At 50.6% G+C, this 27,616-nt stretch overlaps 1 protein-coding gene across 1 annotated transcript; it reads right to left on the bottom strand.

Moving 5' to 3' along the window:
- On the bottom strand, window positions 1-27,616 carry TLCD4 (TLC domain containing 4). Its single transcript, XM_016216311.2, has 7 exons — window positions 27,566-27,616; window positions 12,680-12,845; window positions 9,091-9,180; window positions 7,406-7,464; window positions 5,333-5,427; window positions 4,519-4,592; window positions 1-614 (listed from the first exon to the last, which is right to left on the bottom strand). The coding sequence occupies exons 1-7, from the start codon at window positions 27,576-27,578 to the stop codon at window positions 296-298; spliced, it is 816 nt and encodes a 271-aa protein (XP_016071797.2). The 5' UTR covers window positions 27,579-27,616; the 3' UTR covers window positions 1-295.

Genomic DNA, 27,616 nt, shown 5'->3' with positions numbered 1-27,616 from the left:
TATATTTATAACTTTTTATTTAAACCTTTAAGTTTTTATCCATGCTTATAAGGCAGAAGAAAATCAGAAATCTTGGGATAAAAACAAAAATTTTAGTTACTCTTTGCTAGAGGTAAATATTTTAAAAAAGAGACACTGAAACCCTAGATTAACACATATAATTAATATGGAAGCAGAAGAACATGCCAAGAATTCACCCCATCAGTCGATGTAACGTGGGTAGTAACCAGGTGAGCTGATATCAGTTGATGTAATGTGGGTAGTAAGGAGGTGAACCAATCATCGGTTGCCGAGTTCAGTCCAGTTTTCCATTCTGAACTCTGTCGTTGGCTTTCTCTTGTCTGATGAGAGAGAGGACTTTGAGGCAGCCCTTTGTAATTTTGACCATCCACATGACGTTCATCACATCCAAGATGAAGCACGTGGATACCCAGGAGCACTGAATCAACAGGCCCAGCCTGGCGTAGGCCTCTGTTTCCACCGTGGAGTACAGGAAGCTGTAGAAAGGAGGAATGGGGGCGATGCGCACGATAAAGAACACCACGGTCATGAGGATGCCGTTGACGACGTTAGCCTTGGAGAACTTGGGATACTTCAGAGTTTCAAGGAACCACCTGGAGAAAATTTAAGAAACATCACATTTACTCTGCATCTCTGAGGATTAATGATTTTAATTTTAGTTTTAAAAACTCAGTGAACATCCCCCTAAGACTTATGTGAAGAGGCAAAGGACACATGTAGAAACAGTTACAGATGTGTGCATACGCCCCGCAGGTTAGTATACTCCAGCTGTCAGCTGGGAGGGCACAGACCATGATGCCCGGTAGCCGTGAGCACACCGGGCCCAGATCATGGAGTCTAGAACCATTCTCCACAAAAGGAACCAGGACTGCTTGAGAAGCAGCTGGTTCTACGGCTGGGACAGAGAGAATACGCAATAGAAATCTAGGGTTTTTTTAGTGCCAGGAAGTAAGAAAGTGCTCAAGAGACAAAAGGGTGAGGTTATATCCAAGGGGGGGAAAACAATGGAACTAGCTCCCAAAGGCAAAAACTGGAACAACTTCAGCAACCAAATAAATGATGTAGTGCTGGATCGTAACCACGCAGTCCTCCAACCCTGAGCCCAAGGCCGCAAAACGTCTCCTCAGACACTCTCAGCTGTACATCAAGCGCAGAGGTCTCTTGCCCTCTCCAAGGCTCACTGCCTCTTCACCCCTGCTCTGGGTCCCCCGTCACTCAGGTGCCCCCTTTCCCCTGCTCCATCCAGTTCCCCATCCACCGTCGGATTCCTTCTCCGCCCTTACCAACATGCTCAGTCCTTCCTAATTCAGAAATCTCCCTCTGCTGGTAGAAGTTCCTGCCGCCCTTCCCGGCCCCACACAATATGACCGCCTTCCCCTCCAAAAGAAATCCGTCACCCGTGGCTTCCCCACAGCCACGACAGTGGATTCACCGGAGCCTTTGTCCCAGGTGGCCTTTCTAAAGCATGTGGCACTGCCAGCCACCAGCCTTCCCTCTGCCCTCTCCGTCTGTGCTGCTTCTGCCTGTCCCTTACCTACCTGTGCTTCGCAGGGACCATCTCCTTCCACGTGCTCCACGCCAAGGCCACTTTGTCCACGTTCAGGGGCTCGGCACCCCACACAGATCTCTGGTTTCAAGTCCTCTCTTAAGCTCTACTTGTGCTTCCACATTTCTTCACCTGACTAACCACAAATTCTCAAACGTGCCTATAACACAACATGCCTGAAATCCATGCCCTGCACCATGTCTGACCTCCCCTCCCCCCATGACCACCACCTTGGAAAACTGCCTGTTTCCCTCCCAATCCTCCCACCCTTGTTCAGTGGGGTCACGAGGGGCTCTGTCACCGAGTCAGAACATGCAGTCGTCCTAGACTATCCCTACAGTCGTCACCAAGCCCTGTCCAGGTCACCTCCTGAAATCTTTGTACTCCTTCCCTGACATCCCATTCCACTGCCACCATCAGAATTTGGGGCTTCTCCACGTCTCCCCTCGATGCCTACAGTAACCCAGCAGTCTTCCCTCTCTAGCCTTTCTCTCTGATGCCAAGAGTTCGACACTGTATTTAGCCTGTTCACACTTTCCAAACTGTGGGTTGTCTGGAAAGGTGATTACCTACAAGCCCAGACCAAAGACCATGCCCTTTGGTGTCCTGTCCCGTCACTGAGTTTATCTCCTAACGGTTTTCCCACGTGACTAGAGCCCGGCCTCAGCCCAGTCCCACTACCTCCAGGTGAGACAGCACCTGACGGGCTGGTCCCCATCTCCCTCTCCAGGCCAGAGGGGCCACTCACTCTGCTGGAATCCACAGCTTCTTATCAAACGAGAACCCTCTTTCATTCCACAAATGAAGGCTTAGCAGTCTGACAACACGTGCAGGGCTGAGGTGGAGGAAAGCTCGCTCTGTAACCACCATCCCAGGTATTGGTGAGCCAAGTACAGAGAAGGGACAGCAGAGTCTACGTCTGTCGCCTCCCTTAGCCCCACAGAGAAATATCTGCCCTTAAAGGGATCTGAACCTTTCCATTCAGGTTCCTGAGAGCTAATGTGCTGTGGTACTCACTCCACTATTTACAAATCATATAAAAACATTTTGGCGTATTGTGTGTTTTGTATTGTTTTTGTATTATCCAGTCTAACTTGTTGGCTTTATCTGTTCTAATTCACGTTTGGAAAGAGGTGAGGGCCGACTCACAGGAGAGAAAGGAAGACAGACAAAGAGACGGGAGAGAAGGGAGAAAGAACTAAGCCTCGAGGAGCCGGGCCTGTGAGCCGGAGGAGCTGGGGGCAAGGGTCAGAGGCCGCCCTGGCGCCTGGGAGAGCTGGGGCCCGGGCACTGCAAGTTCAAGAGGAGTGGAGGGAATGTTAACGAGCGTCGCTGTGAGCAACAAGCCGGACCTTTGTGACAGCCCTGGAAAGAGCCCAGTGGGAATCTGGATGCTGCACTGCTGCTGGGACTCGACACAGAGCCTGGGCCGGGAGCTGACCCTGCTTTTATCTTGGTGGCAAATGGGATTCTCTCAGGCGTGTAAATACTTATATTTAACAAACTAACTCTGGAAATCTAGGAGTTCAGGACCTTCATCTTGGAGAAAGTGCCTTCCACTGCAGCACTATTTGTTGAAATGCAGAGGTAAACAAACAGAAAAGAGAGAGAACTTTGTAATGCAGTGTGTCCATCCCAAGGCACGGCGGCCTGAGCACAGGGCGGGGCCCCCGCTGCCCGGGAAGAGGGTTTTCCAATGTGATGGAAACCATCCCCAGCTGAGTCTTGAGAAATGACGGAGGAAGAGCCCACGGTTTGTCCTGCGAACAGGAGCCACAGAGAGGACTCAAGCAGGTGCTACATGTGGTAAAGAAACGAGACTTCTTTATAAAGAAGGTGGGGGTTTGGTCTCGAGCGTTGGTTTACCGGACACTCACCTTCGACACTCCCCCACCCCTCCCCCATCCAAAAGAACTTCCTACAACAACAAAGTGCTACATGGGGCTATGGAGCACGAGATGTGACCAGTTAGAGGAGCTCAGTTTTTAATTCACTTGATTAAATGTAGGTAGTCACATGTGGCTGGGGGCTGCTTTCCTGGGTGGTCCAGTGTCTGAGGCCGGTACTGTGGCCTGGGCGAGAGGGGAGGAGGCGCTGACAGCCGACATGGAGAGAACGTGGGACCGACAGAAAGGATTAGGAGGTGATTGGTAGCACATGCTAATGGACCAAATACGGGGCGGGAGACACAGTTGAAGACGATCCCCATGTGGAGAACACAGAGGGAAATCCGGGGCAGTCCACTGTAGACATGCTGAACTGATGAGCCCCTGGGCCGAGAAAACACCTGACTGTAACACCAGGAAGCAGGTAGAGTCAATACGCTCTTTCTATGGAGAAGACGGGCGCAGAGATGCTAAATGCCTTCTCCAAGGTTGAACTTCACCTTGAGTTGATCTGATTCTAAAATTCCTGCAAAGTCCATGATGCCAAAACAAGCCACCAGGTGAGAGCTAGAACCCTGAGAGCAGCTGGACCAGGGAGAAGCCCGGAGAAGGTCACAGGCTCAGAACCAGGAGCACTGCCTTCAAGGGACCGCCCCCCACACAGAAGACAGAGGTCAGACAAGACCACAGCCCAGAGACTGTGGTGTCATGAAGCAGTGGGGTCGGGCGTAAGGAGGTGACCGGCAGCAGCTGGTAGACACACGGCGGGACAGGCCCCCGAGCCCACGAGACCCTGTCACTGGAGTCATTGGTGCCTCTCAGGAAACGATTCCAGCAGGTGGCAGGGGAGGAGCCTAATCTGACAGATTAAAGGGCCCAAAGGACAGGGTGGAGCAAATGTAAGCCGCGCATGTCCGGGGCTCACGGCGCTGAACGTGGCGATGACAGCGCCCGGCACACACGCCTGCTTTCATCTAGGAGCTTTGGGGTCTCGGAAACAAAATTTCCCACAGGCTAAAAATCAGTGGTACGAGTTTAGAATAATTACTGTTGTCCGCAACCTACCGCTGGTTCACACAGGGGCTGGACAGCTCCGCGAGCAGGCGGAAGTTCGCCACGTACTGCAGGACGCCGTCTCTCTGGGTGAGGAACACGAATCGCAGCGTCACCAAAGCTCCCAAACACTAAGAAAACAGTCAAAAGCTCCACGGCGCACAGTCACAACCAGCATCAGGCAGGCCGCGTCCGAGGCCCAGGCTGTCCTCCTGCTGAGAGCTCAGCCGTGTCGTTGGGGCGCCAGGACAGCCGCAGCTGTACACGCGTGTTCACGGGTGTACGCACTGCGCACTCGTAAACAGACCTTGGCCCTGCCCAGGTGGCTCGGTTGGTTGGGCTGTCGTCCCACACACCAGACGGTGGCGGGTTCGATTCCCAGTCAGGGCACCGACCCAGGTTTCAGATTTGATCCCGGTCGGGGCAGGGGCAGGAGGCAACCAGTCGATGTCTCTCTCTCTCTTCCTTACTCTAAAAAAAACACCAACAGATTTCAAGCTGTTGTCTCACATTGAAGGATTCTGCAAAAAGCCATTAGTAACAGCGTATAAACTACAAGAATACACAAGTATTACCCATAGTTAATGCTGGAAAATCAGGCCTAGGAAACGTTATACTTACTAAGCCCTGTATTTCTATAAACTCATTTTTTTTTTACAAACATCCATATTCAGACCCTAGAAGTCAACACAGTCATCTTTCCATCCCCTGAATGGCCACTGCATTACTGATTTATCACGGGGTGATGTGCTGCTTGAATTTTTCTAGTTTCCTGGGTGCTCTGTCTTACCCTCACCCCACCCCCCACCCGCCTCCAGGGACTCACCAGCACCAGGAAGAAAGCGAACAGCGACGTGCAGTGGTGAATCACAAAGTATTTGTCACCAATCACTTTCCAATACAGAACGATTATCACCAAGTCTGCAGGAAGGAAAGTAAGCGAGACGTTACACAGCTTTCTAACTGCACTTAACCCTCCTGGGCTCGGCCTGTCCGCTCTGAGCCCAGCACTCTGCTCCCACCTCGGCAGGCCAGGGACCCGCCTTGTCACAAGAACCAGCTTCCATGTAACCGTGTCCCCCACTCTACCAGGGCTGCCAGCATGAGGACCTCACGTGGGCATCGGACAGGGTGGCGTTCACTACGCATGCTTTTCAAGCACGGATGAATGTGCGCTTCCAGGGTTAAGGAAGCAAAAATACCCTTATTGAGTAAAAAATCATTTAGAATAAGCTTAAATTCCTGACTTCTGGCACTACAACAATTCAAATAGATGAGATGGTCACAGCAAAGGTAAAAAATGACCAACTCATTTGTAACACAAATTTAACAACACATATTTTAAAACTAACAAAGGATACAATTAAAATAGCAAAAAGCCACAAAGAATGGCGACTGTTGAAAAGATACACAGAGAAAGAGGTCAGGGATCCATTTCTCTTTGAAAGGGTCCTGAATTTAACACATGGTTCAGAAGAGTTTCCTTTCATAAAACAGAAACTTCTGAAAATGTCGACATGACTATTTTCTTTGCCTGGTGGGTAAACATGAAAGTGAGATGTGGAAACGTGGCTTCCGTGGATGGAAACCAGGGAGGAGTCGGGTTTTGTGGGGCCGGAGCTTATAAAATCTGAGGACTTTCTTTTATTAAAAATAAAAAATGACTAACACCAAACTGATGTGACTACGTATAAAGAAAAAAGAAGACATCAGATTACAAGTTTTAAAAGAGAAGAGAAATACCACAAATGTGGAAATCAAGAAAACACCACTGTTGGTGCCTGACCGCGGGCGAAGCCCATCTCCATACACCTGCCCACGCACCTTGGCCATCTACTCTCTGGTCACCAGTTTACGTGACAATGATCCTGTAATATTTTCTATAAAGATACAAAGAATCTGCTCGTGATCCAGCTTGCTCTAGAAAAGTTAAGTCCAGTTCCTAACGCTTACGTGCGTGTGTCTGGACGGGTATCTTACTTGGGGAAACCCTATCGAGTTTCCTTCACTTGAGATTTCTCTGAATGGACGACCTCACTAACCAGCACGGGAGGAGTAATACGAATTCTGTTCATACTCATCAATGACAGAATTTTGTGCCAAAACAGCACCATGGTTTTCACTGCGCTCGCGTAACTCCCTCCTTTTAATCGGGCATCGAGTAACCCCACAGCCTCCACGTCTCTCCCCTAGTGAATGGCCGCGTTCGGTGCCGTCTCGCTTCTGACCACCTCCTGGTGGCAGGGAGTTTTCCGAGCCCATCGCTCCTCATGCTCACTCTTGCTTCATATCCCGTTATTTTTACTTGTATTTTCTTTCAGTTTATTAAATTTGAAAACTACAAAGCAGGGTTCCCGATACAAACGCCCGCATCATAGGCTGTTACTCGCTCGTTTAGTGGAGATGGCCCAACATGCTTCCACGAAGCAGCTCACGTGGCAAAGGCTCGACTTGGCTTCCCCTCGTCTCACTGGGTCTCACCCAACCCACCCAACCCAGGAAGGGGTGGGACAAGGCCATGATCTTAACTGATTCTGGCTAAAAGAGCTTTCTTTTGCAAACTTTCCCAAAACACTACACCATGGCCACGGGAACACATTTCAAGGGCCCCTCGCAGGTGAGATACTGAGGCTTAACCTGCATTAGCTTCTCAGTCATTCCACCCGAGAGGCTCTTTAAGCCAAAAAGGGACCATCACTGGTGAGCTGTGTCCAGGCCTAACCGAGGCCCCATCCCCAGCTCTGTTCTCCCATAAGGACCACAGGGCTGGCGGGGAAACGTTTTCCCCTCTGTGGGTCCTAAGAGCTACTTCTCAAATCAAGCGACCAAGAGCACAGGCTCTGCATTCCCTGCATCGTCCCAGGAGCAATTTTAAAGGAACAGTGGAAACATCACATACCAGAAATGAGGTAGCCTGAAGTAATAGCAACATTCACTTTCGCAAGCGTTGAGTCACCCCTATAAATATTTTTGAAAAAAAGTTCCTTTTTTTAGCACATGGGTTACAGATGACAGCTACTTTTTTTCTATTGAGATTTAAACAAATTAAAAATGCTTCTCCAATGATAAATTGTCATTTGCACAAAGTTCTGTATTCGTAGAATAATACCTCTAACTACCCCAATGATCATAATTTCTTATATTGATTAGCTAAAAGTTTTAGGAAAATCGTTTTACCAAAAGACAAGTTTTTACAAACGTGTTCCCTTGTGAATTTTTGGAGAAAGGGGTAAGTGGGATTCAGATGCTGATTTTTAAATTTTATTCCTTATTCTGAATCAGAAACGCAAATGGCCTCAGGGAACCGTCCAGCCTGCCCCCGGCTGCAGGCGGCTCGCGAGCATCACTCTCCTGGGGGCTGGAGGGACCCGCCGGTCACACCGCGTGTCAGGACCTGGTCGGAGCAGGACGGCTGCCGCAGCCCCTCCTGCGTGAAACCTCCTCGGTTCTGTTACCGCTCCTCATGCTAAGAAACAAATACAAATGCTCGGGCCTTTGCCATCTGACTTAAAATGTAAACTACGAGTGACACGAACACAAAACGCAACAAAGAGCAGCGTGGAAAACCTCGGGCACTCGGTGTCCTCCCCACGCGTCCAAGCTGCCTGGAGCCTGACAGCGCAGAGGAAAACCCGAGAGTACCCGAAACTACGGGGGGAGCTTCATAAGGGTAAAAATTGGCCAGTGAAGCAGATCTTTGTTATAAAATTCACTTCCCAAAAGGACTGGTTCTGTGGACAATCACATTTGTAAAATAAAAATATGAAAAGGAAAAAAAAGCTAGACACTGTTTAGGTAGATTAGATAAAAACCCGGTTAAGGAACTAAATTCACTAAATGGACTCACTTAAAAAAATACCTTCCCAGTGAAACATTAATAGTGGTATAACTCTGATGGGTGTCACTTCGTACAGACGAATAAAAACCAGACAGAGGTGGTCGCAAGACCGGCCTCTGCTGCCGGAGCCCTACCTGGTGCTTTCCTGGCACACACCTAACCTCTCAGACTAGGCTGAACTAAGTCAGTCTTCTCGTAAATGCCAGGAAGTGCAGCCTGTGAAATTTCTGCTCCTGGAATGACATTTCTATTTTTCAGAAAGAACCACCTTACAAATTATCCCATCAGTTCTGAGCATAGTTATTACCGGTGCTTCAAACCCTCTCTCGTGGAACTAACTCCCTCCCACGTGTATGTCGTTAGTTCTAACTTTTACATCTTTGATATCAAACGATGGGTCACACATAAATTTGAGGACTGTTCTACCTCAATAATAATTCACTGTTGCTCAGAACAGTGGTTCCAATAACTTGGTTTTAACCCGCTGGCACCGTATAAAAGTTCGCATCACAGTCTCCCGTTTTTGGATAACAAAGGTGATGCTGAGGCAAAGTAACACTCAGTGTTTGTGTTCAAATCTAAAATGAGTCACTGTAATGCACTTGCTAAATCAGACTGAACACAAGAATTTTAATAAACCACAATCCATCAACGTGCTCTGTGTCGAAGCCAAGTGAGGGGGGTCCTGGCTAATGATTAATACCTGAGCGTAAAGCACACTGGCTGTGCTGGAAAGAAACGCTTACCACAGTGGGTCCGCGATGGTAGCCTCATCGAGCAAGAAAACGTACAGGCCTAACACCCCAACCACCAGGGAGTGGCAGGTGGAGACCACCCTGAAATGAAATGAAATGAAATGCACATGAAGGTCTCAGATTCTCTGCAGTAAACTTTAATTCTGGCAATGCATTTAACATTCTGGAGAAGGCAAATCTGAGACATTTAAGTACAGGAATGGAGCCCATCTGAGAGCTTGTAGAATATGAAACTGGAATTAATAAGGTCTACAGTTTCCTGCAGGAAACTTGCTGAATCCCCTATTGGTTAAAAGCACTAGAGCAGAAGCAGATCTGATGAGGCAGTGGACGGTTCTGTGCAGACAGGTGGCGACAGGTGAGCCCGCCCGCCCTGCGTCGCTGTGGGATTTGGACTCCTTCCTGCTCCGATACTGGAATGCCTCCAAACCTACTGGCCTCAACCAACCCCAGATCCTAAATCCGAATCTGAATGGCCCATGAAACGCATATTCATGGGCATTCCTGCACTCGATCTTGTAATATGCCTGTGAGAGAGCTGCCGTTAATACGAAAGCACTTCTAAACAGAAGAACCAAGCACCAGAACTTACACAGAAAGTCTGTGTTAGAAAGAAACGCCCAACTGAAAACAAAACACGCACAAGACCCAGGCTTTCTTTGATGGGAGAAATAAGATTTAGAGGAAAAACATCAGTTTCTATGAGCCTGTCTTGCTAATAATTGAGTGACTCAACCAGTACCCAAGCTCTAAGAGATGCTCATAAGAAACAAATACTGTTTTACTCGTCACTAAAGAATGAAAGGAGCAGAGTCTTCTCTTTAGAAGTTAATGGTGTGCAGTGAACTTCTCTCTACATGACCCAAAATCTTTCAAAGTGAAACTATCAACCAATATAAATCTTGATATTAGAAAATAGTACTGTAACTTGAAAAATCAATACACTTGATCTAATAGATAACATGGTCCCAGATCGATGTGTCACGTTAAATCCGATCATATTCTCAATGCTCCAGGATGCCTACCAATTCAAAGACGGTGTCGAGGAGCCCTCTGTAACAAACACCGAAGGGGTTTGAGTAATTAGCCCCGTTTATCTGGTTTACGAGGTGGTTTTCAGGCCAAGCACCCTTGTATCCTGTTTAAACACGGCAGGGAACAACTGTTAAGATCCTTGGCGTCAAATGAAACCCTCCATCTAACTAATCGTACCATCAGCTTTCTGTTGCCGTTAGAAAATGCTATGAAAAGATAAAACAGGACCTCTCACAATCCTGTTTCAGTGTTTAGTAACCTTATGTTAAAAATTTTCTTTTGGAAAAAATGTAACTTTTTGTTCTGAGGCTCAGGCCTCGGTTCCCTTCCCTGCTGAGAAGATGCAAGGCGAGTGGGGAGAATCAGGCGACACCCGAGAAAAGTCCGATGTTACTGGGATCAATAGCTCCCACCACAAAGAACAGGACACGCAAATGCCCTGCACCTGCACAAGCTGTTCTGTATCCAAAGTCTGTCTGTTCAGAAGCTGCTGTTGGTAAAAATTTCATAGCTAATTCTTTAAGATCAGGTTCCTGGCAAAGCAAGATAAAGATTCCTTCATGTCTAAAAAGAAACACCAAAACACTACCCGAGATAAAATATTTCAATTTTTTTTCCCCAAAGAGGGTTGAAAAGAAAGGATTGTGCTTTTAAAAAGACAGTTCTCTGCTTTTAAGGAAATAATGACCATTTTAGAATATTGAAGTGATTTAATCTACCATGAGTACTGTGAGCCTTACCGAAGAAATTACACGGCTCAGACAAAAGAGCTCAGTTTGGAGAAGCGGATTTAAAATCAGGAGCAGGAAATACGAGAGGGATTTCTATACAGCAGGAAAGCAAGTGGGTGTAATCGTGACAGAAATAGGAGCTCTATGTGTGTTTTCAGAAAAAGCCACAATGAAGTACAGCAATTCCTCACTGTAACTAACTGAGCTGCGATCTCTTGGGTGTGACTCTTCTCAGGTCCCTCCTGCCCTCGTCTGCTAATGACTTGGACACTCCTTAGTGACTCTCTCCTGACGCCAGGGAGAAGTACATGTCTGTGTCCAGACTGGAAGCTAAGTTCAAGACATGTGTGTGCACTTTACTCAAAAAAAAAACAGCCAGTTTTTCTTCCTTCTTGGCACTCTCCATCTCACAGTGTAAGTCCATGCAAACCCAGCTCCAGAGGGGAACAGGACTAAAGGGCAGAGGGAGGGAGGGAGGGGCCACTGGAATAGGGACTGAATCGCCTGTCATCGCAGGCTCCCTGTTCTAACGGAACTCAGTTTCCCAAATGGCGACTCGATGCACAGAGGTCCATGATGAGGCTGAATCACGAGAAGTACTTTTCAATTTCATCATTTCCTTGCATTTCCATCTCTGCTTCTATCTCTCAGCTACCAGCTCTCCAAGATTCAAATGCCTTCACCTCCCATAACCATGGTGTAACAGGAATGAAAACAGTGTAAAATTCAGCCACAGATAATATATATCCGGGCACAGCGCTCTCTTTCCCACTGTTCTATCTTTGTGTTAGAAAGGGTTTGAAAAAGTGACGGCTAGTATCTTGTGTCCCACAACTGACCAGGATCTTCGCGCTGTTCTTAAGACAAACCACAGCTGCTATCTGTCAAACATACCTGGAGAAAGAAAGCTCACTTTTTGGATGAAAAGAGCTGCTGCACGCATGGCCGACAGGCCTTCGCTGCGTATGTTTGACAATGATTATGGCAACATCAGAGACCTATTCATTCATTTCCTAGGTAGCATTAACTTTGACTAAATAACTACAAAAAGTGTACCCATAGCACCCACAAGAAAATTGCAACTAATTAAAACTCACACAACTTCCTATATCCTTACATGTCTTGTTCACTTCCCACTTATTTTTGTTTTTAAAAATATATAAAAGGCAGTTTTCACTTTGGAATTATGTAGCAACAGGAGAGATTCTGGAGGGCTCTGGATTGTAACGAACAGCTCATGGAGAGGGAGACACCCTGTTCCCTGCCTGGCGTCAGCTGCCCTGCTCGGCTAAGCAGCCAGGACTATATATAGGCCCCTCAGCCCAGCTCCATTTACTCTGGTATCACTTCCAGGGAGCACGTGCTGGTTGTCATAGCGTTTCCTCTGCCACCACCCGCGAGTCGGCTCCGCCTCCCCACACTGCCCTGGGGAGCTGGGTACATCTTCCCTACAATACTTCCATGTACGAAATTTTTAAATTTTTCTTGTACGCAATCTAGCTACCTGTCTTTTATTCCTAAAGTCAACATTTTGAACTTAGATGTTCTAAATGACTTTTTTTAAAAACATTATTAGAGAGGAAGGGAGAGGGAGAGAGAGATACCGATGTGAGAGAGAAATATTCATCGGTTGCTTCCCAAACGCACTCTAACTTGGGATCAGACCTGCAACCTGAGCATGTGCCCTGACCATGCTCAACCAACTGAGCCACACCAGCCAGAGCTAAATGAAAGACTTTTTAGAAATATTTTAAATAATTTTATTTCATAAAACTAGCTTTTTAAAACATCTATTACATTTTCACAAACTTTACCTTGAGTTCCATTCGACCTTCTTTTCAAAGTGGAGCCTGTTATAACCCAGAGAAACTTTTGCTGAAAACCAGTAACTGATAAAGTGGAACAGAAGCTGGAAGGTGCACAAGCTAAAGAACACGGTGCCGAGGACCAGGGTGCTGCTGGTGTCCATGTCTCTCCAACCTGTGGAGAGGGAGAAGGGGCTGTAAATGACTTTCCACCACTCACGATGAATCTAAACTAACACTTTTAATTTTAAACGTATGGGATTGCGGTTTTAGTAATTTATTCTAATTTGGCGCAAATGCAGAAATATGAAGAAAGTGTAAGAACTTTAAGCCTTTACCAGCAATTTGGCATTGATCTTATATATGTATTGGGGAAACCTGTTATCTCAAAGAGCCCAATGATGCAAATTTTAGGAGACAAATTTAACATTATGACATTCAAAATTATCTAAGTCTTAGAGTTTAACATTAAGAGGGAATTTCAAATGCTGTAGCTGAAGAATTCTTTTAGTAATATTTTCAATTAAACTTAGGACAGATCACCTGACTTTTCTATGCCTCAATTTAGTCATTAATAAAATGAGAGTTGGTTAGATAATTTCTAAGAAACAAGCCACAAATCGTAACAGCACTAACATTATGTGCCACAGCAAAACAAAAACAACTGCATACTAAAAAGTAATTTTACAGCAGAACAAACATCGTTTAAAACAAAATCTAAATCTTAAGAAGAATACTATCTGGGAAAATAACCATACCACTGTTACTGCTTAAATTAGTATTTTAACTTTTTTAAAAAAAATTTGCAGTCACACATATCCCTGGACCAAAAATCTTCCACGGCCTTTCATCTCCAAAAGAAAATAATTTTTGTAAAAGAACGTTGGGTTTTAAGGACAGAGTTCGTGAAAAGACTAGTAGTATGCATGTGTGCACTTTCAAAGTATGTTTCTGTCTCATTGAGCTGACCTTTATTTGGCTCCTAAAAATCTTAGGAACATTTAGACCAATAAAAGCGGACTAACACACTTGCTCCTGCCCAGCGACCCCGCCTTCCCACAGCTCCTCTGACAGGGTGACCCTCAGATGAGAAGAAAACAAGCCAGCAGAGGCCAGTTCAACCCCACTTCATCCCTTCCAACCAGGACCCACCATAAGCATCAGCCCCGGGCCCGCCAGTCGGAGGCGCGTCAGCAACGAGCTCGCGCCTCCTTTTTCCGGGGAGGGTCTCCGCAAACATACTGACATTACAATTCTCTCTGCGATCCATTAACATTACTGATCATTTAACTTTTTTTAAAAAATGTGTTTTGGGGGAATTAAAAGTTTTAATTTGTGGTTTTTTAGTTTAATGTTAACCAAATAATACATAAAAATATAAGTTTTGCAGTCCAGCCAGCATGGCTCAGCAACTGAGCATCGACCTAGGATCCAGGAGGTCGCCGTTCGATTCCCGGTCAGGGCACAGGCCCAGGTTGCGGGCTCGATCCCCAGTCGGGGGCGGGCAGGAGGCAGCTGATCAATGACTCTCATCATGGATGTTTCTCTCTCTCTCTCCCTCTCCCCTCCTTTCTCTGAAATCAATAAAGATATATTTAAAAAAAAAAATCACTGGGTTCCCCACTGCTGTTCCTTAAAAAAAAAAGTTTTGTATATAAATTACACGTTATGATTTTCTAAGTGACGTGGGAAAGGGATAACGTTTTTCTAAGATCAAAGCAAACGGGTCTGGAAGCCGATAAATGAAGAAAATGGAGGCAGGAACCAGAAGAGAGTGAGCATCTAGCTTTAACTCTGATTAGGTGAATTACATGAATAACCTTAAATACGAGGGGAGAATCTGTATGTTCCCTGCTGGTCCCGGACAGTGGCTGGGCACCAGGTGGCTACTCCTTTACTTTTGATAAAGTTCAATGTGTGAAATGAGCATTTTTCTCACGACTGGTTGCTAAAAGCTATGGTCTAAAGCACTTGGAATCATGAGACGTTATCCATTTTATGAATTGTTCTTTCTGCCAATACATTTTTTAAAAGTACAGCACTAAGAAATTCATCATTCCTTAAAAAGCCCGTTTTTATCAAGTGTTTGTTCTACTGGATGTTTGGTGTTTTCGGCAGACACACTCTCAGCTCGCTGGAGTTGGTCTGTGGGGTACGTGTTGAGTCCCCATTTGCAAAAAAATGTCTCAAACAGAAGAGCCCCACGTAGTGAAGGTACAGCTTCCATTACAGGCCCAACGGACACAAGTTAATGAGATCACCCCAGCTCGGTGTGAGCACACACACCGCTGCGCGCTCCAGCTGTGCCCACCTGAGGACCACGCCGTGGACTTCTACAGATTTCCCCAGGAACCCAGGCTCCTGGTAGGAAGCCACTGCCTAGGTCTGTTCACTGAGTCAGGCAAAAAAAAAAAAAAAGTAAAAATTGATAAAACCAAGCAATGCTCATGGCTCAGAGAGATTAGGGCCCTTGGGAGTGTGGACACTGTTAAGCACAGGAACACGCAGGAGAAACAGGAAAGTCTGAGACCTCGCTCACACGCCTGCGTGGGCCGGTGGCCTGCGGACGGCGGGACGCAGGGGGGCTTCTGACCCGACTTCCCGCACAACTGGCCCTCCCTCCTCCTCACAGGAGCTGTGGGCACCAGGGCCTCCGAACCCAGGGCGGTGGCACCTCCCCCCAGGCTTTTCCACACACTTGACCTCAGCTGGCTTCTCAGGACAGAGCAGGAAACCGTGTGAAGTCCACCTGTCCACCCGGACCGCCCTGTCCCTGTCCTCACTGGTACCGCATCCCAACCTCCCAAACGTGTCCTCCCACCAGAGACCTCGGCCCCCACGCACGGCTGTCCTCACGCCCGGCCACCACCCAGAGTGACTCCCGGCCATGCCGAGGGCCCAGGTTTCCTTAATGCGTGTCACCTTCACCTGGACTGGCACCTCGTCTCAGACACCAGGGACCTTTATGGCCCTCACTCATCCCTTTTCTGCCTCCAAATAACACTTCCAGTATTTCCTTGGTCGGCCTTCCCTTCAGTGTGCTCGGTATACGACATTCTTGAGCCCACGGCCGCCTGGCCAGTCCCGTCCAGTGGGCCTGTCCCTCTTTTGCTCCCTCTCTAACCAGCTCAGACCCCAGGGGCCTCCTCCCAGCAGCAGCACTCTGAGTAACACCCACCGTCCCTTCCCACTGCCGGCAGCTGGCGAAGGGCCACCCCCGGATGTGCCCAGCTGGACTCAGCGAGGCCGAACAATCGTAGCACTGTGGGGAAGTCCTGCACCAGAGGGGCAAGGCTGGCACATGAGGTCCAGAGGGGTCACTGTCCTCAGCATCGCCAACCCCCTCACGCTGGCCCACCAACCCTCCCACACCCACAGCTGACTTTCCAAATCGCCCCCCCTTCTCCAACTGCAGCCGTCCACCCCACCCTCAGCTGCTAGCCCCCTCCCACCTCACAGCCAGTGTGAAAACTCCACGGCACAGGCGCAACCACACAGACACCTGCCCTCCACCCAGCTGCCCTCCCGGCTCCGGACACCCTCGAGCCTGTGGCCTCACGTGCACCTTCTTGGGCCCCCCAGAAATCTTTTGCTCCCCGTTACTGTCTCACCTATTGGCTCCCTACTGGCTCCCAGGCAGGCTCACGTTCCCAGTCAAACGCACTCTCCTTCCACCCTGTTTCCTTCCTGCCCTGTCTCCCTCTCTCCCCACTGCACCCCCACCTCCAAGCCCAAAGTTCCAGAAAGGTCTGTCCACACCGGCTCCGTCCCTCACCCCACGCACCCTGAAGCAGCTGTGGCTGAGGTCAGACACCTGCGTGTGCTTCCTGAGCGCGGCCGCCTCTCCTCCCAACACCTCCCCGCGCTCATGACCCCGCAGGCCTCCCTGCCCGCGAGCTCCCTCCGGCTGGCTCCCGCCTCCCCCACCTGTGTGAGTTCACCCGCGCCTGTGGCTGCCGCCTGCACGGGAACAGTCTCCGGCTGAGATTCCCAGGTCCCTCCTCTGAGCTCCCAACGCCTGCAGCCAGCTGCCTACTGTGGGTACCACACAGAGCTTCAGGGGCTCAAACCAAGCTCAAGGCCTGACCCTGCACGTGGTCCTCTCAGGAGCTGCACCCCAGTGAAGGCCTCTCTCCGCTCCCTCCCTCCACGAGGCCTTCCTATCACCTATTCCTGCCCCATGTCCCCTCTGAACCCAAGTGAACTCTCCCCTCTCCAGCCCCAGGTCAGCCCCGCTTCCCGGGAGGCCTTTCCTGAGCCTGTCAACAGTCAACAGTCAGTCCCTCCCCATCTGCACTCTGTACCACATCCCCTCCTTTAGGGCCACACCTTGAACAAATGTCTCCTCCCCCAGTGGAACGTGAGCCCCACGAAGGTGGGAAATGGGAACATTTCTCCGTCTCCACTGTGTTTGCAGACCCAACACAGCGCCTGCCATACAGCACGTGCTCAGTAAGTATCTATAAATAAAATAACGACAAGAGCAGACATTCCTGTCCTACACATGCCTTCCACTCGGCTCGTGTCCCCAGTTACAGGTCCCTTGTCCAACCAGTGTAATCAAAATACTGGAAAAAAGAACTTTCTAAATGGACAACCCCAGTATTACAGCGTTGTTGGTGCAAACAGAAGATCCACAGAAAGGAACCTCGCCGTGGTCTGACCACAAATCCCTCCCTGGGCAGGTCTTGGCGCAGGTCATGCCCCAGGCCTGTAACTTCTTTAGTAAAAGGTTCACCTTTGCCTTAAGCAGCCCTGTCCGTTGTTGTGTGCCTCTAGGTTAACACACCTTTGAAATAAGTACACCACCCTCAAACCAGCACTAAATGCATAAAAGAAAGCACAAAACTGTCACTCTTGGGTCATCTGAGATCTTGCGTCCTGGCAGATATGGTCACTTTGGCTCACATAAAATCTTACAAAAATTCTTTACAGGTTTAGAATATGGCAACAACATAAAAACATGCTGACTTCAAAAAATTTCTCACCTCCAAACCACACTGAGGCCAGAACCAGCAATTCAAAAGAATGTAATTCAAATTTTTAAATCATTGACCAAAAAGACTCCATTTCTGGGTCTTTTAAAAAAATTGTCACCTGCAAATGTCCCAAAGCAAAGAGCACCAATGTCATAAGTGAACTAGTATTGACCATGTGTCTTAGCTGTTTGTGCTGCTTAACAAAACACCACAAACTGCGGGGCATAAAAACATCAGAAATTGGTTGCCCGGGTCGCAGACTTCACATGGCAGGGGGACTGGGAGCTCTGTGAAGTGGCATCTCCTTTATCAGAGCACTAACCCCATTCATGGGGGACCCACCCTCAAGATCTAATCACCTCGCAAAGGCCCCACCAACAAATGCCACCCCTTTGGGGGTCAGGAATTCAACATGTGAATTGGGGGGGGACACACATGCAGACCACAGCGGTGTGACATTTGGTTTGACTACCCTAGATGCTTACAACACGGGTGTCTGTTCAAAGGTTTCACGTGTGTACATCATTGCAGCCTGCCCTTATCTTCACGCTCCTATCAACTACACAAGTATTGATTTCAATTGCAGAAATATTGATTTATCTACGTCAGTAGCCGAAACGCGCATTTAAAGAGTCTCTATTTGCAAACTGTAAATCATTTGTAAATGAGCACTGGACTGCAGAAGATATTTACCAAACCAAACAAAAACTCTACCCCCAAAATGGCATGCCTGCCCCCATTCATTCTGGGCTTTGTTTGCACTTTCATATGGGAGGTACACTGCAATTATTTGTGTAAATACTCATAAAATGTCAATAATTAACCAGAGATACTTAACCCTCAGTAAAGAATAAACCACCACACTCCCCCCTTTGGGCTTTTTATTCCTATAAAACCTGTTCAGCATCTGATCAAATGCATACAAAGCCCTCCGCTAACTAGTTTGTTTTTAGTTTTTATTGTGTGTGTGTTTAATTCTGTGTGGAGAGCTGCATCTTTTAAAAAGTAAGGAGAATTACAAGCAAAAATCATTCTACCTCTTTCTTTTCTGGGCCCCATGCTCCGGAACCATTAGCATGAGTGTGAGTCTACAGGGAGCCATCTGCGTCAAGTCAACCCACCTGGATAAGTCCCCTGTCCCTGGTGCTGCTTCTTAAAATGAAGCAAATGGTGGAAAAACAAAGACTAAGCCGGGAGGTTAAGGAACCTGTACCCACAGGACTAAGCCGCTGGCTCCTTCTCTAACAAGAGACAGTTCCTGAGACAGAGGAGTCGCTACAGTCCCTCCCCGTCAGTTAGGACACTAAACTTCAGCCCTGGCAGGTGCGGCCCAGCTGGCTGGGGTGTCGTCTGTGCGCCGGAAGGTGGCAGGTTTGACTCTGTCAGGGCACATCCCCAGGTTTCGGGTTCAAACCCCGGTCAAGGGGAGGACAGGAGGTAACTGGTAGCAGTTTCTCTCTCACATCGATGCTTTTTTCTCGTTATTAACTTACAATAAATAAAATGAAATTTGGTGTAGTTAATCTATGTCATGCACATTTTTTGGTCTATTTACAATTGTTTATTTCCCTGCACAACTGTCTGAGCTGGGCTGTCTGTGGGCCTCCTCCCAGAGCCCCGCTGCTCCTCTGGTTCCCGCCCCCGTCCCCCAAGCCTCCCCTAAGCAAATCAGCTGGTCCTCGAGGGCCCTGTGGCTCAGAGCACACACAGCACATTTTATTTACTTCATAAATGTTGCTTCCTAGCTTCTCACCCCACTGAAAACTTTTATAAAGAAGTCTTTGTTTTTGAAACTTCTGAGTTCCAAGGACAGCCGCTGGGTGTTGGGCAGACCAGAGGCCTGAGCCAAGAGACAACAGTCATGGAAGGTCACACAAACTCAGAACCTGACAGGATAGCAAGGGGCTGGACTCTTATGCCATTTAAGAGCCCGTCTCTAAGAAAATCAGTATTTCAAATAAAGCACCCTCCTGTGCCTCAGGGGCATCCCTGTGAGTGCGGGCCATGAACTGGGGCAGAAGGGCACCTTGTCACCTGGGGGCTCAGGAAAAGGAGGTTCCGCAGCCACCCTCTGCCTCACTCCCAACAGACTCGCTGCTGCAGCCCTGCTCGTCCTTGCTGGAGGGGTCACAGGAGGAACCGCTTGGCTTGGGACAGCACTTGGCTCTCCGCCAGCACTGTGACATCAAGGAAAACCTGGACAGAGCGAGATTTTTCCAAATATGTTTTGTTCCTTTTATAAAGGAATAATTGGGACACCTGCCAACCCACGTAGGAAGTCAGAACCTAAGGAGAAAGAGGGCCTTCTCACCTCCAAACCATCAATCGGATCACCTCTGAGAAGTCCTGAGGACACGGGGCCAGGACTGAGGAGGGGCTTTGCTGGATGGCACTAGGCCCCTCTCGTTGTCCTGCTCCCCACATGAAACAAGAGATGGTGTTGAATGGGTTCAAGGGACTGAAGAACTAAGCAAACCTCTGCATCCTGTCAAGTTTTTAGGACAAATTCCACCCAGCTAGAGAGACCTAGAATCAAACCCTAGTCTGTCCTTAGTGAGTGGCATGGGCAAGAAGAGCGTGACCTCTCTGACTCACGAGAGGGGCTAGGGAGGCCTATGGGCAGGTAGTCATGTGCTCAGGTTGGGCTAGTGCCCCCAGCACAGCTGCCACCGTGATAAATCACGTAATAGCTGTAAATTTCTTTGCAACAGGATGTTGTCACTGCTGTCACCCATGGGTGAGGTCTATGTCTCTGCCCCTGGGAGGCTGGGCTGGCCTCGTGCCTGCTGACAATCCACTCACTGGAAGAGGCCGGGAAGGTTCTGCAGCCCAGGTGGGCCTGGAAAGACCTTCAGCACCTGCTTCCACTCTCTGCGGTGTTGCTGGGAGACCACCAGCTGTCTAGTCCACTGGAGGCCACGTGGAACACCAAGGCTGCCCAGCTAATAGGCGACACCACCAACTCCCAGCCCTGCTGGTGAGCTGTCGGGACCCTCTGTCCAGCTGACCCTCCAGCTGGAGACAGCCACGAGGGAGCCCACCACCAGCTGAGCAACCGCCTGGCCATCCACAGGAGCAGGAGAAAGAATAAATCACTGTTTTCAGCCACTAGATTTGGGGAGTTTGTTATGGAAAATAGGTCAAAACATCAGTCACAAAGGACAGCACCTGTTATCAGACCCTTTCCTGACCCAGAAACGCAGCCCCTCTCTCCCCATGGCGCCCAGGCTGAGAGGGACAGGACATCTGCTCTGAAGCAAGGTGCCCATGTCTCCCTGCCTATGACCTTTGGCGTGGATGTCCTGCACCTCACCTTCACCTGGGATGGGACTGGGGCATCTGGTGGCTTTGAGCATGGTTTCTCTTCTGACCTCCTCGCAGGAGGCGCCATTGCCCTACATTGCTCCCAACTGCACTGTTTCCCTGTGAACTTGGCAATTATGTGCCCAATTCAGTACTGGACTTGCCGCTATCACACAGCCAAAAACCTAAACACACATATGTGTTTCCTCGAACCACTTCTTAGGCCAGTGAGGCGATGTGGCTTCAGGTGACCTCTAGTATTTACTGCAGACCCCATGCTTCAATCTGGGGTAAGTCCTATAAAAGGACCCAAGCTTGGCCCTCAGACTTGGTAACATGAATCGTCCAGGGCAGCATTCCCAAGGCAAGACATTTAAACGCACAAGACGATGCAGAAGCCTGCCCATCACATCCGATGCGGGGGGGGGGGGGGGGGCTGCAAGCAGCAAAATGCTAAATTTTTTTTAAGTACCTCACTGGGCACATTGGCATTTGTAGAGAGAAATATTAGAAGGGCTCCGCCCCCAAAACTGGTATGTGGTTTTGTCTGGGGGTGAAACTGAGGAGGTGGCAGTGGGGAAAGGGGAGGAGTGAACTCTCATTCCTCAAAGCACTGGCTGTTTGTAATGTATTTTATAATGAGTAACTTAAAAACAAACAAACAAAAAAAAACTAAAGGAAGAGCCTTGAGGCTACAAAGCATTGTCAAGTCCTCAAACACACGAATGTCCACGGGTTTGGTTGGGAGACTCGAGCTGGATGCTGGGAACCTACTGCCTTTGCTCCGGCGCTGGGCCCTCCGGGGAGGACCTGGCTCCCACCCCACAGCCTTTCTCTTCCCAGGTCCTCCCACGGGACACGTGAGAAACGGGTGCTCAGGAAACTGCAGGTTTTAGATCTGAAAAGCCCACAAGTCTCTCTCCATCGGAGCGCAGCTGGGGTCTCTGTAAGTCCTCAAAAGAACATGTGACAAGTTACAAAGCATTTCAGTTCACAACTGTCGCACTATTTTTACACGCCTCCGAGGGAATTATGTCCCTAACATGTAACACTTTGTAAAGACCGTTTATTAATTTGTTCTAAATTTTTCATTCAGTGAAAATTCCTTCTTCCTCCTACTCCACTGAGTAAACATGTGCCAAACAGGGAGAAGTTTTCTATGCCTTCGAACTATACTTCTTAAAGGTTTTAAAGTCTCTCTGAAGAAAGCAAATTAAATTAACTTGACAAGACATTCTCCATGTCACCAAAATTCAAAATTTAGATCAAAATCAAAGGATAAACCTACCGATGTCCAATTATTTCCAGGGTAGTCATGACAAGATACAAGGGGCACCAGCCAAGCCCAGGCCAGGATCCAAGCAAGGGCTCCCAAGGGCTAGACAGGTGGACACTGCAAGGTGAGGGGGGCTCAAGGTAACATCAGAGAAACCAGGGTTGAAAGGTCAGATAGAGCCCTGAGGAGGGCTAACGTCAAACCAAAAACACAGCAACTCAGCCAAGAAGATCAAACAAGGCAGGAATGGGTCACCGGGAGGAGCCAGCGAGGTTGCACATGGATGACAGAAGCCAGCAGTAACCAAGCAACGGGGGAAGTGTGGTACCTGCAGGTCTTCCTGCAGGCCTGGCTGTCCTTGCCCACTGGTGAGCAAGCTCGGATGGGAGTCGACACTGTTACGAAAAGGAAACCAGAGCCCTGAAGAGACTCTGCCATTGATTAGGTCCAGGGTGCAGACACTGGGATTCGCCCAGGGATGCTGGGTGCTGCCTCACCAGTTTCTCCAAAAAGCTTTTTTGGCAATCCCAAAGACGATGCTTGGCGAGTCCAGTCTGATTGTCCATCTTGAAATAGATGTCTAAGGAAGTCTTGGTCGCCCAGCCCTCTTATCAAATGTAATGGAAATGCTTTTCCAATTCTCTGTGGGGCAAGCAGCCAACTTCCTAACCTGTCTGATCAGCAAACGGGCTTTGGAAACCACACTCTGTTGGCTGCTGTGCAAACTTCTCAGAGCTGGGGGGGCTGCCCACCACACTGCCCCCCCATCCGGAGCCAGCAGGTGAAAGTGAGCGCAGAGGCCTAAAGCCCCAGCGGCCTGTGCTGTGGCGGTTACTTCTTATTGGACCTGCTGCTCTGAGGACCTGCTTTCCAGCCCAACTGCTCCTTCCACACTTCCTCGGCACTGGTGGCTTTGTCTCAAAGTGGAGAGAACGGGTAGGAAGTCTCCTTTTGGCATCTGCCCAGCCAGCCGCCCTTCATTAATGTGGGTCCTGCGTCCCCCAAACACCAGATGAGACCCACCGACGGAGGTGCAGGTAGCTCCTGATCAATCCAAGCTCCCTCCATGTCCCCTGCACCTGCAGCCCCCATGCCCAGCATGCTCCCCATGACCTGTGGCTCCATCCACTGGATATGTGGTTTCCAGACAATGGGCTGTGACCCCCGGACAGCTGTTGAGTTTTTCAGAACAAGAACAGAAACAGACACAGAGCAGAAACAGAAAACAGGATGCAAAGCACAGTTTCAGATACACGGGTACTTATCTCCTGGGTCTCCACATAAAAACACACCATGTGCTGTGCTGTCACCAAAACTGTCTACAGTGCTGCTTCTGTCCACACCCAGCGCCTGGCCCCTGGCTGCCGGTCCCAGTGCCCCACTGCTCAGACTCCCTTCCTCGTGGGCAGGAGCTCTGGTCAGACTCCCTGCTCACTGCTTTCCCAGGCCCTGGCCTTTTACACAATACACAAGCTTCTGCTCACATAGCCACAGGACTGTAGCCACAGGGCTGCCTTCTCCCTGAACAGACCAGTGTTCTGAGAAAGAAAAAATGCTTTGCTGCTCCAGCCTCCTTTCCAGGTCTGGGACTTGCTAGGAGCACATCGTCTCCCCATGAATAACCACAGAGCAGCAGGACTCGGTTTCTTTACGAGCCACCTTTCATCTCTGATCAGGAAAATCACGAGCACAGTCACTCTGGAAATACCTCAGGTCTCCTGACAAAATCCACCTCCTTCACCCGATGTGATGTGTTCTTAGTGTAACACACTCGGTGCCTGACACCCATGCCAGGTGAATACACAATGTGCAGTCCAAGCCTGTCTCCCACCCGTGAGAACAGTGGCCTCTCCAGGCCCACTCTGCTGTCTCTTCCTCTCACAGGGTGAATGGAAAGAGAGACAGCACCGCCGGGTAACCCTGTGAGCCTGGTGGCCTCCTTGCCTCGCCCGGGGAAGAGGGCACTGGCTGTCCAGCACAACTTCACCCCGGCCCTGCCCTCCCTTGTCCAATCGCCCACAGTTTCACCCAGACAATTAATTCATTATCTTTCTCTGCAGAAAAACTACTTTTCTCTGTCTTTTTGCAGACTGTTCACTTGGCTTTTCTCAACTGAGCTGTCAGAGGGAAATGAATCCTCCATCTGTAGGGTAGGGATAGGCATCTGAGAAGAGGGTGCAGGGAGACGATGATGTCTGAAGGTTTCTTAGAAAGCCAGCTGTTCAACTTCTTCCCTCCAGGGAAGGCCAGCTTGGGGTGGGGGGTGATGCAACACTGGGGCTCCTCTCCAGCACAGAGGAGGTGGGCAGGTCTAGAACTGCAGGACAGCTGTGCTAGGCTCCAAAGGGCAGGTCACACCAGGGCACCTGCACCTCCTCTGGTCACCTGGTCACTGGGAGGCCGCCCTCCACCCTCCCGAGTCACACTTGCTGCTCCCCCACCCCTTTGCTGGGGCCACTCCTAGTCAGTCCAGCTCTGAGCTAGAGCTCTGGTGGCTCCCTGCTTGCAAGGCCTCCATTTATCTTGGTAACCAAAGTAATCTCTCCCCCATGGAGATTCCAGAAGACAAAGGAAAGAGCAGGCCACCTCTTGTGTCCATACTCCAGGGTGGGTTCAGAAGGCCCAGCTTCCTTGGAGTTCGCTATAAAGTTTTAGCCCCGTGACCACTGCCATTCCTGGGCCCCTCCCAGTGTCTGGCTCTAGTTAAAAAGAGCCATCGCTCTTTCCAACACTGTAAAGGCGGCTCAGAGAAAAAGGAATGGCTCACCGTGTAAAGAACTGTGCTGGGCTGAGCAGCTGGGGTGGGCCTGCTGCTTGAGGCAGGTCAAGCATGTGCCAGACACACAGGACAGATTCAAACTCTGGAGGAGGTCATGTGGCCAAGGGAGCTGCAGGGGTGGAGAAAAGCACCTCAACCTATAGTATCCTCTGGGTCATCTAATGGCAAATACACTAAATCTGTGGTTGCTCCAGGTAGTTTCCAGTTTTCCAGCTTGGCAGGAATACACTTTTTCACTTTAAGGAAAAGACAAACAAGGGGGAAATTCTCTACTTCACACATGGCACCTTAAATCACCTCGACTAGCTAAAGGAGGAGGCTGCTTTCTGATCCACACCGTGTGCCCACAGGGCTATATGTCACTTACAACACACACACAGCCCAACACCCACTGTTCTCAACTCCACGCAGGCCAAGCAGAGTCCATAAAGCGACAGTGCTCTTCCTACTTTTCACTTCAACTCCTAACATCCCCACGAACATTCTTTGTCCTCCAGTGGGTATCCAAGTCATTCAAACTCTCGGAGGGCGCTCTGGAAGAACCAGTTTATAATTTCACATGCCAACGTGCACCCCATCAAGGCTCGGATGTGTGCAGCTAAGACAACGCCGGCCAGCAGAGCAACCCTTTCATGAACTTGGACAGCTCGGTGTTCCCACCAGCAGGGAAAGGCTGGCATTCTGGATCCCATTTCACAGCTGGGCAAACCGAGGCTCCAGGAGTAACCAACTTGCCTGGGTAGCGCAGTAAACAGAAGCCCGTGCCTGCCTCCGACCCTGCGCCCAGTCCCTCTGCACCAGACTCTTCAGACTCGGGGCTGTAAACGGGACCCATCCCAGCGCCGCCTGGGTGAACAGCAGCTTCTGGTTTTATAATGGGGGGGGGCGCTGGAGAGGGGCTCCTACCCACCTGATGGGCCTGTGTGCCAGCCTCCAGCCAGGCTTTCCCTGATGCCCAAGGAGCCCGCCCCTGCGTCTGAGACCGGGGGCGCCCAGACGGCCCAGGAGCGCGAGCGGGACGCGGAGACACTCGGCCTGGACCCACCTGCGCGGCCCGCGGGCCGGGATGCTGCCCGCCGCGCACCTGCTGGAGCCACCGCCCCGCGCTCGGGACACCGGGTCTCGGGAGCCCGGGCCGCCCCCGCCCCGCCCCGCCCCGCCCCGCCGTGCGACCCCGTCACCTGCGCGCGTGGGGAGCCTCGCGGGTCGGGCGCCCGCAGCTCCCGCCCGGCCCGGAGGCTGGCGCCGCAGGGAGATGCTCGCCGCCCGCGCAGCTGCCGCGACTGCGGGTCGGGTTACCGCAGCCGCTCCTTAAAGGGGCCGCGCTCCGGCCGCCGGAGGGGGCGGGGCCGACCTTCCGGCTGGGACCCGGGCGGGAGGGCCTCGGGCCGCGCTGTCCCCTGCCCCTGTCCCGTCCCCGCGGGCGGCGGCGGCTGGCCCAGGCGAGTCACCGCGCCGGGTGGGGACGGCCCGAGCGCGTCCTGGCAGTACCTGCGCTCGCCACGTCACCGGCATTTCGCGCAAGTTACGAGTGTCCATCTGCCGTCACCGCCGGGCTCGGGCCGCGTCGCCGGGAAGCGGGGCGGCGCTGACCCCCGGCCCGGCTGGCTCGGGCTCCGCCGGCGCAGGTGCCGCGGGCCGGGCAGGGGCGCGGGTGCCACCCCCGCGGCCCCTCCTCCCAGGAAACGGCCCGGCCCGCTCCCCCGCGGAGTCCCGAGTCCCGGGGAAGGCGGTGGGCATCGGGCCGCCAGCTCGGAACCCCGCGCTGCCCAGTGCAGAAAGCCGGCCCGCAGCAGCGCCCCTGCCCTGCCCTGCCCGGCGCCCCTGCCCGGCCCGGCGCCCCTGCCCCTGCCCGGCCCGGCGCCCCTGCCCCTGCCCGGCCCGGCGCCCCTGCCCCTGCCCGGCGCCCCTGCCCTGCCCTGCCCGGCGCCCCTGCCCTGCCCGGTGCCGGCGCGGGTCGCACGTGCCGCTGCCTTGAGCAGAACCGAACAGAACAAAGCAAGGGCGGTGCGTGCGGGCTGCGCGAAACCGCAAAAAAGATCACAAATCCATCTTTGAAAGAGCTGAGTTCTAACGCAATTAATTAGCAAGCACCGCCATTAATAACGTAGGACAGTCCTTTGTAAGAAACGTCTGCGGATAAAGCTAACACGTTTACCTAGCACACACATGCACACACATGCACACACATGCACACACACGAGCACACACACTGGAACTGAAAGGCCCGCACCCAGGCAGGGAAGGGAGGTCCTGCAGGCTCCAGCGCATGGCCCTGCTCTCCCCAAGGTTCTCTGGACACAGCAGGGCGCCCTGACCACAACCTGCCCCACCGGAGTTTCTTCAGTGTGCAGAGACCTTGACACCTGTGGTCAGCCCCACACCTGCCTCACGCACTCCGGTAGCTACTTCCTAACTCTGCGTGGGCAGGGCACTTGCAGGTGAGCATTTGTGGGGTCAGCCCTGCAAGGCCACGTTGCAAACGGGACCTCAGGACTCTATGCCTGACTCTGGGCAGACAGCTGCTCTGTTTTTTCCTGACGCACCATCATTATTACCTTTGATATGCATGTTCTCTAGCACCCACAGCAAGGCCAAGGCCAAGTAAA

This window comes from Miniopterus natalensis, chromosome 19, assembly GCF_054644295.1.
Source record: "Miniopterus natalensis isolate mMinNat1 chromosome 19, mMinNat1.hap1, whole genome shotgun sequence".
NCBI lineage: Eukaryota > Metazoa > Chordata > Mammalia > Chiroptera > Miniopteridae > Miniopterus > Miniopterus natalensis.
Note: the sequence above shows the minus strand (reverse complement) of the source record. Positions and strands in the feature narration are given on the sequence as shown.

Coding starts and splice junctions, on each gene's coding strand:
- TLCD4 (XM_016216311.2), bottom strand. Junction 9,181..12,679: donor AAGGTCGAATGGAACTCAAG/GTAAAGTTTGTG, acceptor ATTTCATTTCAG/GGTGGTCTCCACCTGCCACT. Junction 615..4,518: donor AGCCCCTGTGTGAACCAGCG/GTAGGTTGCGGA, acceptor AATTTTCTCCAG/GTGGTTCCTTGAAACTCTGA.